At 54.0% G+C, this 17977-nt stretch overlaps 6 protein-coding genes across 6 annotated transcripts; 2 read left to right on the top strand and 4 right to left on the bottom strand.

The window, feature by feature from the left end:
* Positions 1–405: 405 nt before the first annotated feature.
* On the bottom strand, positions 406–2069 carry AB675_1986 (uncharacterized protein; the record flags this gene model as incomplete). Its single annotated transcript, XM_018141918.1, has 2 exons — positions 406–1836; positions 1884–2069. 2 exons carry the CDS (start codon positions 2067–2069, stop codon positions 406–408), a joined length of 1617 nt encoding a protein of 538 aa, XP_018002882.1.
* Positions 2070–2830: 761 nt separating this feature from the next.
* Positions 2831–3429, top strand: AB675_1985 (Protein phosphatase methylesterase 1; the record flags this gene model as incomplete). Its single annotated transcript, XM_018141917.1, has 2 exons — positions 2831–3045; positions 3099–3429. 2 exons carry the CDS (start codon positions 2831–2833, stop codon positions 3427–3429), a joined length of 546 nt encoding a protein of 181 aa, XP_018002948.1.
* A 160-nt stretch (positions 3430–3589) lies between these two features.
* On the top strand, positions 3590–4219 carry AB675_1984 (Protein phosphatase methylesterase 1; the record flags this gene model as incomplete). Its single annotated transcript, XM_018141916.1, has 1 exon — positions 3590–4219. One exon carries the CDS (start codon positions 3590–3592, stop codon positions 4217–4219), a length of 630 nt encoding a protein of 209 aa, XP_018002922.1.
* Positions 4220–4400: 181 nt separating this feature from the next.
* On the bottom strand, positions 4401–9291 carry AB675_1983 (putative glycosidase crf1; the record flags this gene model as incomplete). The annotated part of the gene is made up of 2 exons (XM_018141915.1): positions 4401–9169; positions 9219–9291. The coding sequence occupies 2 exons, from the start codon at positions 9289–9291 to the stop codon at positions 4401–4403; spliced, it is 4842 nt and encodes a 1613-aa protein (XP_018002703.1).
* Positions 9292–10456: 1165 nt separating this feature from the next.
* Positions 10457–12068, bottom strand: AB675_1982 (uncharacterized protein; the record flags this gene model as incomplete). The annotated part of the gene is made up of 5 exons (XM_018141914.1): positions 10457–10974; positions 11122–11633; positions 11692–11725; positions 11773–11878; positions 11925–12068. The coding sequence occupies 5 exons, from the start codon at positions 12066–12068 to the stop codon at positions 10457–10459; spliced, it is 1314 nt and encodes a 437-aa protein (XP_018002713.1).
* Positions 12069–16522: 4454 nt separating this feature from the next.
* AB675_1981 (Coiled-coil domain-containing protein 25) lies at positions 16523–17542 on the bottom strand (the record flags this gene model as incomplete). The annotated part of the gene is made up of 6 exons (XM_018141913.1): positions 16523–16573; positions 16684–16941; positions 17014–17102; positions 17155–17281; positions 17388–17422; positions 17470–17542. The coding sequence occupies 6 exons, from the start codon at positions 17540–17542 to the stop codon at positions 16523–16525; spliced, it is 633 nt and encodes a 210-aa protein (XP_018002762.1).
* Between the last annotated feature and the right edge of the window lie 435 nt (positions 17543–17977).

Genomic DNA, 17977 nt, shown 5'->3' with positions numbered 1-17977 from the left:
AGGGGAGACATGTTGAAGTCTCAGGCAACAAAGCGAGCCAGGCAACCAATCGACTTCACTTGAAGCGTCGAAGGCGATAGAATATGTGTCAAATGCAAGAGGCAACACGCGACAGAATTGCTAGACGTTCTTCAAGTTTAGCCACGGTCGGAGTTCGTTGATGCAGGCCGCGGGCGCGCATGCGTCATTGCCCTACGGCGGACCTGAAAATCCGAGGCTGCCAGGCTGCGTTGGCGCTTCTGCTCCATCTTCACTTAAGTAGGGATCAGAGGAATACCATGCGTTCATATACATCTAAAACATCATTACAACCTCATGAAGTACTTCCCAAGTCACGTAAACCAACTCCATGCCGCATGTGTTTTCCCGATGCAAGAGGATCTCGTTCTTCGCCAATCGGCTTCATCACTTTGACTTGGCCTTCATCAATTTCTTCAGAGCGTCACCAAGCTCATAACGTCCCTCCTCAGTCCGCCAAACTTCCTCAGCTGGCGCCTTCTTCACGATACGCCATTCGACGAGATTATCGGTGATCTTGGTGAGATCTTCTTGTCTGCGCTTCCAGTCCTTGTCCTTGTTGATGTGAACTCCCGAAGACACAACAGTTAGGGGCACCTCAGGTTGTTGAATGTTCCTTGCACTGAGGACCTCATTTTTGGTCAACCCATCTGCAACAAGATTTTCCTGTAGCTTATTCTTGATGAATTTGCCACCTTGGTAGGAGGACTTGCCGTAGACGCGATCCTCTCTTGAGCGACCCTTGAAGAGTGCGCCCGGAAGGCGGTCAAGTCCTAGGGGCGAGATGAAGCCTCGCGCCCAAAGCAGGAAACCTGTCCCAGGGTTGCCAATCTGGTAGAGAAGGTCCTCGTGCAAAGCATCGATGAGCATGATGCCTGCAATGGCACGTGGGTGTCTAGCTGAGAAAACTCTGCTGTAGATTCCACCAATACCTGCGGATACCAGAACCCATGGGCCTTCCTCGCCTGCGATAGCCAGAGCCTCGGACAGCGCATCGGCTGACATGCTGGCTGAATGCGGCGAAGGAGCATTATCAGACCAGCCCAGGCCAGGTCGATCCCAATAGCAGTACCGTTCAATTGTGCCATTCTGGTAAGCCTCATAGACCCAATCTTCGAAGGAGTCTTCCACTGGCATGTAGCCACCCTCGAGTAGTACTGTTGGGTTGGCATTGCCTTTCTTGTCGTAAGTCTGGTTGCCAACACAAGCAACATGGACCTGATACTTGTCTCCGTCGACCAAGTATCGGTGACCTGGAGCTGGCAGCGTCGCATCTCGAGCTCGCAGTGAGACTGTTGCGGTCAATAGAACAGCGATGAGCGCGAAGATGACCATGAAAATGGTAGCCAGAAGCACGGCCAACCACTCTTTGAGCGTTCTGCGCTGCTCCTCCCGCCCGGTCAATCGCGCTTCCTCCTCTGCTTTGCCCCATCGAACGGTACGATTGGCGAGAATGTTGTAGAGACCGATGATGGCGGCCCACACCACCGACGCTATGCCTGGCCAGCCTTCTTCCAGCCGAATCCTTGGTGCAACAAGGATGATGATCATGTTGACGATAAGGAGGATGGAGATGATAAAGCTCAGCACACCCATCGGCGTCGATGGCACTGCAAAGAACAGCAGAGCAATGATAATATTTCCAACAGTCAATGTTGTGTAGGACACATCGAAGAATCCTGACCCTCTTGAATGCATGCCCGGCGGGCTGACGAAGATCGAGATGAAGAGTACCACCCACCACAAGAAAGTAATCATGAGGAAGAAGACTTCGAAGAATCTCACAGCTCGTACGCTCCAGAGGTTGTAGGGGCTGACCTGGTCTGATATTAGCTGTGAAGACTGCAGTCTCAATGTGTACTTACAGCTGGGTCATCTGGATCAAGATAGCCACCTGCTGGAGGTGGTCGTCGTTGTGCTATCAATCTTGTTCGTTCTGTGGGCTCCTCCGTCGAGTCCCTCTCCTCGCGCGAAGACGACGTCGGTCGTGGGTGGCTGTCATCTTCTGCTTCACGCGGTTCCCCGTTCTTGGAGCTACCCCACAGAGACATTGTGAGGATCGTCGAGATTGTTTGGAGCTGGCGACAATGCTACCGTACTCGTTACTGAAGCTGCCTCGCCTCTATGCTTCAATTCACGCGCAACAGGTGTGTCTGCTCCAGGCTGCAACGAAGAGCATGAAACCAGCCACTTACAACCTGAAGTATATTTTCGAGCTGCGAGGTGCTCAACTCGAATCGATCTGTACGTCATCGTCGTGCGGAGCTTGCTTGAAAGTCGATCATGCGCCACCGAAATTCTAGGTGACGATCGCCCCAAAGCAAACATGATCACGATGATAGTTCCCGCCTCAACATCCGATGCCAATAATAACGAACCTTCTTTGCTGGCTGTCGATGTGATGCAGGAACACTGATAAGACGACACATCTCTGCTGAAAGGTCGAGCATTACCATTACCTTCACCTCGAGGCACTGTGAATGCGCGGAAGACGAGAGCATCCCGGAAGCTCGACCCGGAGGTAGCGACGGCCGATGCACATGCAATTCTCAAAGGCGCATGCCTGGCTTCGCCTAAACCGCCTATCGTCTTGGCGACTCATGTCCCCCTGCCGCAGAACTGGGCGAGACTTTTAGGTAAGAATCTAGGCCCGACTTTAGTGTCTGTAGGTAAACCATGGAACCATCACTCCATTCTCGGGACACCACCATTCAGCTCCGAACTGATTCACGATTCGTGTTTGCCTCGTTCGATCCGATGTGGACGCCTTTTTCTGCCACCATCCCCAAGGTTGACAACCAGACTGCCCTCGATGAGCGACTTGCAGCGTTCCTTTGCCAAAGCACACATCTCGAAACCACCACCTAGACCATTATCATTCAATGATGTCGAAGAAGAAGATGACGACGATCTCACCAACCTCCGGCCAACTTCACCGAACGACTCCTCCTCGTCAGCCTCATCGGCTTCCTCCACAGGCACAATTGTACCTTCGCCAAGCCAGAATCTCTTTGAGCGACCCAAAGCGTATGTCTGCCTACCACTCTCCCATCAGTGTCACACTAACCGTTGCGAATCAGATCAACCATAAAATCCCGCTCCGCTCCCCTTCCCTGGCAAGACTACTTCGGCCAAGAACTCTTCTTCCCCAATCCACACCAACCCGACCTCATTCACCACGCCTATCTCACTCCACCGTCCTCGAACGGCCCTCTAATCGTCACTCACCACGGCGCCGGCTCCTCCGGCCTCTCCTTTGCCGCCTTCTTCGCCGAACTCACTAAAACCCTCCCTACCGCCGGCATCCTCTCTCTCGATGCCCGGGATCATGGCCTCACCACCACTCCAGACAACCTGCCTCTCGACCTCACTCTCCCGACACTCGCCGCCGACCTAGCCGCCTCATCCTGACCTCGACGCCACCCACCTCTCCTGGCCCAAACTCCCACCAATCCTCCTGATAGGCCACTCTCTCGGCGGCGCAGTCGTCACGGAAGTTGCACACACCCGCCTCCTCCCACATGCCTCCCTCCTCGGCTACGCCGTTCTCGACGTCGTCGAAGGCTCCGCCATGGACGCCCTGCAATCCATGGAATCATACCTCTCCACCCGCCCACGCTCTTTCCCCTCCATCGTCAGTGGCATCGAATGGCACGTCCGTAGCCGCACTATCAGAAACACCACCTCTGCTCGGATATCCGTCCCGCCACTTCTCATGCCGAACCCTTCACCAAACACAGCTCCATCAGCAGCATACACCTGGCGCACCTCCCTAACAGCCACCCGACCCTTCTGGTCTGCCTGGTTCACCTCCCTCTCCTCGAAATTCCTGAACACACCCGGCCCTGGGAAGCTTCTGATACTCGCTGGCACGGATCGACTGGACAAAGAACTGATGATCGGACAGATGCAGGGCAAGTATCAATTACAAGTGTTTCCTGAAAGCGGGCATTTCGTGCATGAGGACTGCGCAGGGAAGACAGCGATGGTGGTTGCGGATTTCTATCGGCGGAACGAGAGGGGTGGTTTGGTGCTACCGCCCAAGGTAGATGACTTGATAAGGATGGGAAAGGTCAAGGGAACGGTTGGTGGGACCGGGACAGCCCAGACCGGGGCGGCTAGGGGAGCTGATGCGAATGGTAGAGCGACTGGTAGTAGGGCGGAGGATGCTGCTGCCATGGACGCAGCAAAGCAACGCTAACGAATGACGATGAGTATCAGTGGATTCTTCATGTACCAACTACTCACTTGCAATAGACTAGGAAACAATATATCAAAATCAGCTAACAGTCTAAGTCTGCAGTCTAGCAATACGTGAAAAAGATGGTATCAGAAATAAACATACCCGGCGAAAAACGCCCAACCAACCGAATTACCATGCATTACACGAATGGCGCAGCATCAACGGCCCTCCTTGCACCGACCTTCCCCAAGCGCTCCGCCATCTTCTTCCGCCACTCTCCTCGCTCCTTGTCGTTCATCGGCGCCCTCGCCTTCCCATGCTGATTGTCACTCACTCCCTCGCCCTCATGCTCCGGCTCGCGCTTTCCGAACACCGCCACTGGTGCGTTTAGCTTGATTCCTTCGGCCGCGTCATCGTCGTCGAAGTCACTCTCATCGTCAGCAGCAGGTCTGTTCGACACCGGAATATCGCCTGCGGACTCATGGTCCGACGCCTCGTTGTCAGCATCACTGTCGTCGTCGTCTACTGACCGACGTTGCTGCATAGTCCAGTCCGCTGTATTTGTAAACCCGGCATAGCTCGCCGCAACCGACATGCTAGCGGGAATATTCTTGGGATCAACGTAGAGGTTATCGTTACCAGCAGGTGCACCGCCCGCGGAGCCGCCAGATGGGAGATTGCCAGAGACCGGATCGTTCTTGGAGTTGCCGGAGCCGGTCTTGCCTGTAGGTGTAGGTGTGGGTCCTGAGTTTGAGGTTTTCATATTCATAGAGTTCGATGAAGGCGAGGACTGGAGCTTGGCGTTGTTGTTCGGATAGTTCATGTTGCCGGAAGGAGCGGAATTCGAGTTCGGTGAAACGGCAGGAGGGGCATCATAGCCACCAGTATTACCTGCATCGCCGTCAGCTTGAGCTCCGAAGTGGTGGCCTTTGGGTCCTTGCCATTGCCAGCGTCGTTTCATACCTGCACCTGAGCCGCTGCCGCCGTCACTCCCGGCAGGCGGGGCGCCACCACTGCCTCCGCTGCCGCGGTTGCCGCCTGAGCCACCGGATCCGCCAGCAGGAGGACCGCCTCCCGATGAACCTCCAGAGCCGCCGGGTCCGCCAGCAGGAGGACCACCTGCCGATCCTCCCTGGCCGCCGGAGCCGCCTGGTCCACCAGCAGGAGGACCACCTCCCGATCCTCCTTGACCGCCGGAGCCGCCTGGTCCGCCAGCAGGAGGCCCGCCAGCAGATCCTCCGGAGCCACCAGGACCTCCACCTTGGTTCCCACCTGAGCCGCCACCTTGACCTTCAGGAGCTCCACCTCCACTTCCGCCGGGTGCACCACCCATGCCACCTCCAGAAGCGCCTCCGCGGTGGTCGCCACCACCGCCTCCTCTTCCACCTTGGTGTTCACCTCCTCCCCAGCCACCAGCACCAGCACCGGCACCTCCGCTGCCGCCATGCTCGCCGCCGCCAGACTTCATCGACTTGCGTCCTCCGCCACCGAATCGGCCGCCACCACCGCCGTGTCCAGCTCGCTTGTCCAAGCTGAAGCCGGAGTCATCATGCTCAGCAGTGTCCCACCCTTGATTGTCCGCAACGCTGTCGTAAGCATCATCACCGTCGGCGACGTCTCGCTTCCAACCACCGCCGCGCCCACCACCCTGATAGCCGCCACCTGGACCGCCACCACCGGCGCCGTATTGACCGCCGCCTTGATTCCCATGCCCACCGCCACGATTTATGGGGTTGCCCCACTCGTCGCAGTCCTCCTTTGGTGGGGACTTGGGTGGGGGTGGAGGCGGAGACTGAGTGGTAGTAGTGGTGGTTGTAGTGGTCTTGGTGGTTGTCGTAGTTGTGGTAGTCGTAGTCGTGGTCGTGCTCGAGGTCTTGGTGGTTGTGGTGGTTGTAGTCGTGCTTGAGCTTGTGGACGGGCTCGTAGTGGTTGTGCTCGAGCTCTTAGTTGTAGTCGTGCTTGAGCTCGTGGATGGGCTCGTCGTAGACGAGCTAGAGCTTGACGATGACGTGCTGCTACTGGTCGCCGTGGTCGCACTTGAGGAGCCAGTCGTCGAGGTCGAACTTGTGCTTGAAGTCGAGCTGCTGCTGGAAGTCGTAGTCGTAGTCGTAGTGGTCGATGTTGTAGACGAACCAGAGCTCGACGTCGGTGGTGGTGGCGGATTGGAGCTGGAGATGCAATAGCAAGCGCTGGTCACGCGGTAAGGCTTGCCATCACAGCCGCCGAGGTATGTTGGAATTTCCATGTTGCTGGTCTTTGTATAGTCCTTGCACAGAGAGCTGGCAGCTGAAGACACATGTCCATCCAACATGTTGCGCAAGCAATTGTCATAATGACAGTTGGGGGGCAGGGTGGTCGTGCTCGTGCTCGAGGAAGATGTTACGCTCGTGCTTGGAATAGTGGTCTGGCTGCTGGTAGTTGAAGTCGAGCTAGTGCTGGCTGAAGATGAAGCCGAGCTGCTGCTACTTGGCGGCACAGTGCTTGAAGCTGATGAGGACGAGCTTGTGCTGGGAGTGGACGTGCTTGAGCTCGAAGTTGAGCTTGAACTCGAAGTCGACGACGTCGAGGATGTAACCACAGCCTTGCAGTCAGCTGGTCCGGGTGACACGCCTTTGGCAGGCTGCTTCGTGGACCCAGCCGGAATGACAATCTTCTGATCGATCAAGAGTTTGAGCCAATCAACCCCTGGATTGGCTGTCTTCAGACTCTCGAAGCCGATGCCAAAACTGTTGGCAATGGCCACACCATAGTCATTGGGAGCGACATTGTAGTACAAGCACGGGTTGGAAGAGCTTGCGGGAGGAGCCGACGTCGTCGACGACGAAGTGGTAGACGAAGTGGTCGTTGGAGTCGTAGATGAAGAGCCGCCTGTGTTGGGCAGAACAGCACTGGTAGACGAGCTTGGCGGGGTGATCGTCGTGTTCACCGTGACCGTTGTGTTCTGGCAAACCGTACATGGGATTGTAATGGTGATCAAAGAACAAGTGTTGCAAGAACTGGTGACGGTGGTGGTCATGGGCTGGCTTACAGAGGTGATCTGAGTCGTGTAGGGAGTTGTAACCGCAGAAGTCGACGACGAAGACGTGCTCGAAGTAGACGGTATAGTCGAAGACGTACTAGCACTTGAAGTGGTGGTGGCACTCGGAGCTGTGCTGCTTGATGAGCCGGGCTTGACGGCCGTTGAAGCACAAGCACTGCTGTTGACTCCACTGGATGGCCTCTTGGAAGGCATGCCAGGGACCTTGAGCGCGGTCCCAATCCAAAGCTTGTCCCAGTTGATACCAGGATTGGCCTTGTCCAACTCCGAGAATGATATACCAAAGCTGTCAGCGATCTTGACACCATAGTCACCCTTTGCAACTGTGTAGGTCAGACAGTTGGTTGTGTTACTGGGCACAGGCTGAACCTGACCACCAGTGACGGTGTGGACATTGGTGCTTGTCTTGGTGATGGTTGATGTAGCAGTAGTGACCTTGCAGACGGAGCACGAAGGAGCATTCGTCGGCACAGTCACGGGCTGGCTAACGGTCAGACTGTCGCAGTTCAGGCCAGGATTCGCAATGGTCAACTGCTCCTGACTACACTGAAGTAGGACGATAATCTTATCGCAGTAATCGCCCTTCTTCACCTGGTAGACGGTATTTGTCGCCGTTTGCGTGGTTGTCATGCTCGTGACGTTGGCATTCGTTGGCACCGGAGCAGTTGTGGTCATCGACTTGCAGCTGTTCAGGACTTGACCAATGAGCAATTTATCCAAGTCGCAACCAGGATTTGCTTTCTCCAGCTCCTCGAACTGACAGCCAAGTTTCGTAGCGATGCTCTTCCCATAGTCGCCTTTCTGGCACGTGTACTTGGCCATTGGAGCGGAAGAGGTAGCAGTTGCCGGGGTGGTGGTATTGCTGAACGGAGCGCTCGTACTGTTCTGATACGGAGCAGTGGTGTTTGCAAATGGCGCTGTAGTGCTTGCAGTACCATTCAGAACTTGGTTCGTACCGTTGCTCTTGAAGGGCGAATCTGGAGTGGACTTTTCAGGCACTGTGCCGTTGCCCAGAGTACAGTTGCCACCAGGCACTTTGAGAGTCTGACCTAGGGTAAGTTTGTCCCAGTCAAGGCCCTGATTCGCCGCGCTGAGCTCGTTGAAAGTGATGCCAATCTTCGAGGCGATCAGATATCCATGGTCGCCAGCTGTAACATTGTAGGTACAAGGCAGGTTCCGTGTCAGAGTTTGGTTGGTACACTTGACGTCTTGCCACTTGCCGGTGAAGCCGGCTGGGAATTCCCAGCTAGAGCAGGGATTGGGAGTGCTGATCTTGACGCTCTTGACATAGGCGCTGTACGGTACTTTGTTCATGTCGGTAATGCCACCAGCCCAGCCGATGACACCCGGGTTATTGTCCTTGTCGCCAGCGTTCCAGATGCCAAGATGCAGACGAGAAGGAGTCTGAGGGTGCTGATAAGCACCGTCCGTAGCTCCAGAGCTCTTCTGAGTCCTGACAACATTGCCATCGATCGACCACGTGATAGCATCTGGGGTCCAATCAACCACGTATGTATGAAACTTGGTCGTAGGCGAGTCAACTGCAGGTTGCGTCCCTCGATCGTAGTTGCCGGTGATGCCTTTGCCGAAGTAGTTGGTCTGGACCTTGCCAGTGGCAGAGTTGAAGTTGGAGCCGCTCCATTCCCAGTCGATCTCGTCGTGGTTATCGGACATCAAGACAGCACCAGTAACAACGCCTTGACCTGGAGCCGCCTGCAGTGTGACCTCAATGCGACCGAAGAGCACATAGAAGCTGGTCCAGATGTATGGGGCGTCCGTCTTTTTGGCGAATTTGAACTCGGCACCTTTGTCCGAGCCATAGTTGACGACTGCCTGGTCGGCAAGTGTCCAATTCGTGGGGAGAGCGTTGACTTTGGTGAAGTCAACGGTGTATTCATTGGTTGCCAAACCCGTGATGGGTGGGCAACTTCCTGTGAGCATGTCAGCGTCCATCTCCGCGACTGCGCCTGCTAGCCTTACCTTTGGTTGGATCGCACTGGGCTGCGACCTGAAGAGCGTACAGAAGTGTACTGATCAGTAGAAAGGATCTCATCTCTACCATGAGGGAGCCTCAATGCTTCCCGAAACCTATACTTTCTGTTAAAGCCGGAAGACTTGATGAGGAGGGAAAAGCACGAATGAAGCTCCCTGCCAATACAATATGATGATCTGGCAACGACGCATCAGTTCACGAACAAAGCGGCTTTCGTGTTCGGAGGGGTTCATGGTCATCTCAAAGGACAAAGGTTGAGTGGTAGTCAAAGGAGCATTTGGCCGCATGCGGAAGCCTGGCGGTGAGGGAGCAGAGGGTGGAAATTTGCGCTCTCATCGAGTCCGTCCACTGTGAAGACTTCATTGTGCGATTCTCTGTCTGCTGCTTTGTCCTTTGCGAGATTACCTGATGTATATGGCAACGGACGCATGATGCCGGTGGAAGTTAGGCTTGGCAGGCAAGCCGATCCAGGTTTGTCGCCTACAGACTGGGCGCGCGTGAAGGAGCAGAAAGCAATAAGTGGCATCGGTATAGGCAGCGTTAGAATAGATTACGATGGGCGAGGCTCAGTGGACGGAAGGTCGATACATCATATGTACAGGAACAGAAGATGGAAGTCGTTGTGCCCCATGTTCGAGGTTAGGTTGATGGCTTGGCGGCAGGCTTTTCGCGCCCGGAAAGCCAAAGGGGGCAAAATCGAAGAGACATCCTTTCGGCGACCACTTCATCATGACTTCTGTCTGTTCCTGCGAAGCGACGTCTGAAGTAATCAAATTTTCACGGATTCATGTAATGTCCGCCGCTCGATGATCTACAGTGCTTATACCATACTAAAATTGCCAGCGCACGAGCCTCACACCGCAAGCAGGAACCCCTAAGCACTGACCATGCACATGCCACCACAACCTTAGGGTTTTTTCTAGGGTTTGTGCACAGCCGAGAAGTATGTACGAAAATCCCAGCACAACCTCAATGAATCCCAAAGTACAGCCCCGTGAAGGCGCAGATCATGTCGTAGGCTCCGGTCTGAGGACACAAGTAGGGTCCAAGAACGCCGCATCAACCAGATAATTGACTGCGAAGCCTGTTCCGGTGCACAGACCCGGCACGCAGCTGAGGCCGGTCCTTGTGCGAATGACCGTCGCCGTGGTTGAGGTAGGAGTGCAGCGATCAGTCGCCTCGCAGGAGACTACTGGTTGGACTTCGTATTGCGTGATGGGGAGGATCAGGTAGTTGGTAGCTTGTGCAGGTACGGAGGGCCCCGAAGTTGTTGGAGGCTGAACGTGGGAGTCGACGGTGGATATGTCATATTGACATCCCAAGTGAATGTGTCTGACTGAGTGCCAGTCGTGAAGCTCGGCTCTGGGCTGCTGAAGCCGAACGTAGAGGCCGAAGGACTGCCGCCGGAAGTAGTTGGGGCTACGACGGTGCCAGATGACGCTGGCGTGCCACCAGATGCGGAGCCGGTAGTCGTGGTGGTCGTGCTGGGATCCTGTGGCACTGCTTGCGACACGGTCGAGATCAGGATCGGTGAACAATTGTCGCTTGTCTGGCCGTCTGGAAATACGACCGAAACCTCTTTGACTCCATCGCCTGCCACTCCACTGGCACAGAAAGTGGCCGTTCCGAAGGTAAGTGAGCCTCCCTGGATTTCCCAGTAGAAAGGAGTGTTCACTGGTGGCTCAGTAACTTGCAGTGAAGCTACGCCACTGTCACTGCTTGGCCCAATGACGACACCGTTGCCTGTAAACGTACATTAGCATAGCTACGACTCTTGGATACACCGAGATCTGATGAGCAGTTGTCCAAGCTGCATGGAGCGCTGCTTTATGGACAGTGAGGGCGCTGCATCACGAGAGACTTTTCAGCAATGGAGCAGAGGGGGCTTACTTATGAGCGCACCGTTTGCATCAACAGAAAACACAGATGCCTCAGTGAAGTCCGTGACCAATACAGCGAATCCATCCAGACCGATGGCAATGTAGTAGATTGCACGCTTGACGCGCGGCAATTCAGCCGTGACAGCAATGTAGGACTCATCACCAGCCCCAAGCGTCGGCTCAGGAGTCGAACTCGTCGTCTCGGTGCTCGTGGCAGGCGGCGCTGTTGTCGAGCTCGCCGTATATGGTCTCGGGGTGGCGTAGGTCTCCCCTGCTGGACCGTATACCACCAACGCAGCCTCTTGATAGCCACCAACTTCGTTCGCAGGCGGTGTACTGGTAAGGTCGGAGAAGGCAGTGCAGTCGCCAGGCCCTTCGTATGGAGCATTCCAGAAGACACCGACGCATCCCACATCAGGCGGCTCTACCGACTCAAGTGGGAAATCATTGACGCAGTAGTTGATACAGTCTGTGTAGGTGTCGACTGTCGTCTGCCCTAGAGGATCGCCTAGGTAGACAGTGCTGTAGACGTGTCAGCATGACATGGGGCGATATGTTGCGCACGAAGCTTGAGACTCACTTGCACTGCAGCTGATAGGTATACCCTCCGGTCGCTGGAAGTGATTAGCAAGGCAATTATTCCCGAATGGCCACTTCGTACAGTAGAGATAGCCATCGTAGTCATCGCATTTAGCCTCCGGTGTGTAAGGGGGGATGTCGACTGCCTCTGGCACGGGAGGGACGTTCTCGTCCTGTCGGCGCTCAATCTGAAGCACATCAGTCCTTGCATCACGATAGCAGCGACAGACTCACTTTGGCAAAGCCATCAGCCACCACGGCTTGCTTCGCTGGTATCTGAGCGTATCTCTTAATGTGAAGGCCTTTCGAACCAATCTGTCCAGGTTGAAAGGCGGCACCGAGGGCGGCGAAACCTAGAGTCAGTATTATCGCATGCATGCTGGCCGCTGTCGGTGCTGTCGGAGGGATCTTGCAGTCGCGTAGTCATGTTGAGCCGCAAGGTCGACATATCGACTCAAGTCGTGTTGTGAGTGCACGGTCATTCCCGCTGTGACCCGTAATTCAAGGGAATGCTTGGAGTGGGCTTCAGTCTGCAAGGAATTGTCGGTGCGGACAATATCGTCGAAAACGCGTGGCTGGCATGGACGTGAAGCAGTAGTGATGTACCATGTCGTGGACCATCATGCTCACAGTACCCTGCTTCTCGTTAGATACACACGACAGATGCAAAGCACAGTGAGTCGGCGAGTTGAAGGAATACGAATGTCGCTTTGGGTAAATGCATGCTTCTGGCGCCAGTTCACCAAATCAGAACCAGTAGAAAAGTGCCGCTTATCCCCCATTCGATCATCGGCTCCCGCCTACAATGCCAAAAGAACCCTGCTCGCATGCACGTCTCCTCCCCGGGCGAACCACTCCGATCACCAGTTAGCTTCGCTCGTGATTCGATGCCCAAACTAATTTGACCTTGTTGGTCGCTATGCTGGAGCCCTGTTGGATGCTGCATCCTCGATAGACGTAATGCAGCATGGGTGAGCTTTCTGTTGCTGGAGTAGTCGGCGGCGTAAGGAAGATATTGTGTCATAGCTTTCGTTTTGCACTCGCAGCCTGCCCAACACAGCTTTTGACTGGGCCTGGAGGGCGCAGCATAATTACGCGAAGGCATCAGCCCTTGCTACCCGTCGTCTGCCGCTCGTGTCCGACTGGCACGTGGGTCGCTCACGCGCGCAGCCGTACCCTCATCATCCCCAGAAGATCGATTGGCGTAGAGCTCTCTTCCTGGCATTCCCCTAGACCGCTTGATGAAGGGACTGGCTGACAGTTTTTGAACATCAATGACTCGGTCGTTGCAATGCTAATCGTGGTTTAGTGGTCGTAATGCATTCATCGTGCTGTCAATCGATATCGAACTTAGACTCGCGACAGATTTGAAGTGTTTAGCGCCTCGTAGCTTCTCACGCCTGAGATCGTTACTGCCATACATGGCTTCATCTCGTGGACACCGCCATTCTCTTGTTGCTGGTGAAGTCGGCCTTGCGATTGTCCCAATGCCTCTTGACAGCTTGCTGGCCCGTGGTGTTGTTGTACTCAGGAAAATTCCGATAGCAATTGAAGACTGCAAACTCCAGATTTCCCATCACGTATGTCGACGGCTCGGCCAAGATATTCCGCCATATCCGGCTCACTTCTTTCTGGAGGACCACTTTAGCTTGAGTGTCGTTGGTGCCATCAGGATTGTCCTGGACCATCCTCAAAGCCTGCTCGACGGAAGGCACACGGGTCATCTTTATTGTATTTATCGGTGATTGCTGTCAGTGAGATCGGTAGCGAGATTCATTGAAGAAGTGAGGCTTGACGCAGGGCTTGTAGAAAAACGTGGTCGAAAACCGAGCTGTGACCGAAAGGAAACGTTCATGAAGGATTGATATATACTTTCCGAGCTGGTCATATTCAAGCATTCATGGTCGAAACGCAACGACTGAGTTTACCAATGCTGTATGTGTGACCGCTTTGAGAGGTCCACACGACATGACATGGTGGCACCAAATACCGAACAATGCTCATTTGTAGCTTAAGCGAGAGTTACCTTGTGGATGGCCGTATACTTTGGGAGGGAACAAAGAGGATCGCTGACAGCGGCATGTGTGAAGCGAGCCTGTGACCGACTGCCAACGCAGGTTGCCATAAGCCTTGATGCGAGGTCATGAGAGTGTGGCAGGAGGCGTGTTTCGGTTTCGACAAAAAGTGAGTGACATCTAACTTTCACGATATAAAGTTTGACTCGCGATGTGGTGCTGCTGGCACGCCTTTGGAAAACATCCATGCCCAACCAAGGCCTATCCTCCGATGTTAAAAATAAGATCGACTTGCCCCTGTCTACGAAGAACCTATTCATGTGCTGTGGCCACTGTCCGTTCTGAGCCATCATGCTTTGATAGCGAGCAACAGAGGACGATGATGAGCCGTCCCCACGTTGATAGCAGTAGTGGACTTCGGCCTCACGCGCCGGGACCCGCGAACAAAGTCCCACATTGCAACCCGTCAAGCCAATGATGACTTCTGCCATGTGTGAGACCCAGCGCACGTCAGGTTGTTCGAGATGATGTGCGGTGTGTCACCTAGCGCGACCATGAGGTTGTGTGCGCAAAGATACGAGTACCATCGACTCACAGCCGTTGGCTATTTAGCCGGGCCAAGATGCATCACGCAAGGGTTGTGAGTCGGGCGCTCATTGCCCGCCAATCGAGATTGCAGCCGAAGGAAAACTCTGTGCTTAAGCAAGACGCAAAGCGCAAACGATTCAACGTCAGTCAGACTAGAGTGGGATCTTCTGCAACTATGCTCGCTGTTATTGTTGCTACACCTTGTCCCGCGGGATGGCTGACTTTCGCGAAACCATCTCGTTCACGAGTTTCGTGATGATTACGGCTTCTGCGACGAATTTTGAGTTTGCCAATGCCCTACTCTGACAGAGGCGAGACGCTCTCTTTCCAGTAGGTGGTGAACTCTTCCAGCCCTGCCAGAGGACGGAAGGTAAGTCCTGCCAACGACTGGGCAGGCTCTGACCTGTGAAGTGATGTTGTGTAACCAACGTCTCTACACCGCATCGCGACAGAAACATCTGTGCTCAGCTCGGTTGGAAGCAACCTGGCTGGGAGACATTTTAACTTTAGGGATTGTCGCGCAAGCACAGGCACTCGGCCAATTTTCGTGTACATCAGGTGCACTTACGTCGTAGGTGTCTCCTCTCTGGAGCCGTGCGTTGTTCGGCTTCAAAACAGAGGCACTCGAAGGAGCTCGGGATCAATCTTGCTACAAATCTCACCTTGCCCACAGGATAGATCCACTGGTCATAATGATGAGGTTTACAGCACAGCAAGAGGCTCGAGCAGCAGCCTCGTGGACAGTGGTACTGCCGATTGGGTTTTTGGCTAATGCCTGAGCTAGAGCTTATCCCGAAGCACGAATTCCAACTTCTTCGGGAACAGTAGGCTCGAAACTACCACTCGAAACGGCATGCCACTCTCATATGCCGAGCTTGCCTCACCGCATATGCCAAGTTCGGTCCTTCCGTGAGACCCGCGTGCAAGTTGATGCAGCGGATTTGCTTGTACGTGCTTGGTATTTGGAGGCAACGAGGCTCTCGGCTGGTGCAGAGATCAAACCCAAGGCAGCTTCCGCATGCGGCGTCTTTGACCACAATGGGTGACGTTCAGGTGGCAAAATGGAGGATCGAGACCGGTTGAAATGCATTCGTCGCCCAGCAATCGAAGCACTGAGTACGACGAACTGCTCGTACAGACCTTTTGTGAGCTGTGCATGATATCATCCAGCTGCTGAATCTCGGGTGCGGTACTTGTCAAGGATTTGAGTTGCCAACTCGTGATGCTGCGCATCATTAAGAGCTCTACTCCAATGGCGTGCGATTCAATCTCGTGTACTAGTCCTCAAAGATACAGGCAGAAACAACCCCAGACATGCAAGCTAGGAGCTTGTCAGCCGCCACAAAAGTACTTTTACATTGGGGTAGTCATGGCTCGCTCTTGGTGCAGACTCGTAGCGAGCAAAGCGACTGAAGGCTTCTGATCATACAATGACAGGCTGGCACGCAACTCGCAGTGTTCACCTACTTGATGCTGGACATCAAGCTCTGCTGAACTTGGGAACCATCATGAAAGCCTCGTGATCAGAGCCAATGCTGCGGTTTGTGTGAGTGGGGAACCTCCATCGGCCGGTTTTGGTGATAAGATATGATGCACCGACCTTTTGGAGCCGATCGGCATGAGACGTTTCGAAGTCAAAGTATGCCATTCCATCACACTGCCTGATCGGTATGTCGCCTTTGAGGCACAGGTCCGAGTGACTGGCAAGTAGTCTGCATCAGAAGATCCCCATAAGTTGCATGCTGGCCGTCAAGATCGACGGTAAAGTTTTGGATAAGCTTTGTGAGCATGTGGTACGCTTCTCGCAACGTGCGTCCCAAGGTTTCCAGGCGCGGTTTTCACATCCGTGGGTGCCTAAATGTCGTGACTTTGGCTCGAGACTCGAGAAGTCACAAACCTTTGCAGTGAGTTCAATACCCATCATCCCGTCTTTTCCTGCATTTCATCTCCTGTTTGAGTTTCATAATCTGCAATGCTGACGAATCGCCAAGTCTCGGGACAATTATGTCCGACTTGATGCCAGAATCGACTACGACCCGGATTTGAGCTGGAGTACTCTAGTTGGTCGTTTGGACGTCTCCGGGAGCCACATTGCCGATGGAAAAGGCAATCAAGGCGTCTGATACTGCCTTCTTTGAGCTACTGAGTAGCACACGGCAAAATCGGCAGTTGAATCTGCTGGCGCGTGAACTCTATCAAGTTGGTTGCTGTGCGCATTGCTGAATTGCACTACATGAAATCGTCGTCGTAGAAATTTGGGTCTCGATCTTGATTACTGACCTAGATATTGACTTGTCAGTACGTCGCATCCACAGTAGACTTGAACCTAGGCAAATGCATCCCACGTCCGGTCGAGTGCCCATTGCAAACGGGTACGTCAGGGAACATACCATGTTGGACTCATCCATTAATTCGTCGTAGGCATGTTCCTTCTCCCACTTCAGTTGATCTCTCCGTCTCTTTTCATCTCGTTCCCTAGCCTTCATGTCTTCTCGCTTCAGTCTGTCAGCCTTACGCTTTTGCGCGAGATCGGCTTCCTTCTCAGCTCGAAGATCTGGCGTTCTCTCCTCTCTGGTCTTATTCAGACGATTCACGATGGGATTTTGTCGTGCGGCAACATGTACTTTCTTCACCATCTTTTGGTCGTGCTGCCAGATATACGTCAGTGCTACGACTCCGGTCAGGGCGCACTCTGGTGGGCCCGCTGGAGATTAACATACAAATGACACCTGCCCGGTCGCCATAGAAGCATCCTTGCGGAGATTCGACCACGGCGTATAAATTATGGTGACATTGTCTTTCTTGTTGCCTAGATGTATCAAGTCAGATTTGAATATGCACTCGTCGTGTCGGCACGATACCTTCGATAGAATTGGCCTTGGTGAGCTGCGCAGCATCCTCCAACAATGCCTTTGGGATTGTCGTCCAGTCGTCGCCAACTTTCAGTCGTAGATATACATGGGCGCTGGACAAGTTGTCGACGTGAAACTGCAATCATGTGAGCCATAGTGACCGTTTCCAATTGTCCGCTTCCTCGTACCCTGCTATTTGTTAATGCTGATCATAGAGAGAACATCATTGACGCCTACCAAACATCCTCGTCCCAGCCAAATCTTATTAGATCTTCATCTAAGAATGCCTCAGCACTTACGAACCATATAATTCGGAATGCTCACTTTCGACTTTGTCCTTCCCCATATATACGAAGGCAGGAGGGTCAACGACATTCGATTTGAAGTAGTACACCATCGTGACTAGGCTAGGCCCAAAGCAGGCGCCAATGTCCAATGGAAATGTCTCGATTCGCTGCCTGCAGGAAATGAGTCGTCACGTTGACATCGAGAATCTACGCTGACGGGTATCCTGGCGTTGAAGACGATGCCGGACGTGGGTCAAGGTCTCTCAGGGTGGGAGGCTTGTGGTCTGAAGTTCGGCGAGCGAGTTCTTCCGGTCCGCTGCCACGTGCAAAGTGGATGTTCTGCTGCTAGATGCGGACTAGCGCCTAGGCTCGAAGCCGGGGCGACAGCAAATGCCGGCTGGCATCACTTTCAAGTTGATTTCTTGAATATTGCCTGTGCCCTTCACCTCTACCTGTACAACACATCGCCAAGCCTATCCACCGACCACACTCTCTCTCTTCTCATACCTCCGCCCGTGCGCATATCTGGACATTCATCATTGGGA

This window comes from Cyphellophora attinorum (genome assembly GCF_001299255.1).
Source record: "Cyphellophora attinorum strain CBS 131958 chromosome Unknown Contig6, whole genome shotgun sequence".
In the NCBI taxonomy this organism is placed as follows: Eukaryota; Fungi; Ascomycota; class Eurotiomycetes; order Chaetothyriales; family Cyphellophoraceae; genus Cyphellophora; species Cyphellophora attinorum.
Note: the sequence above shows the minus strand (reverse complement) of the source record. Positions and strands in the feature narration are given on the sequence as shown.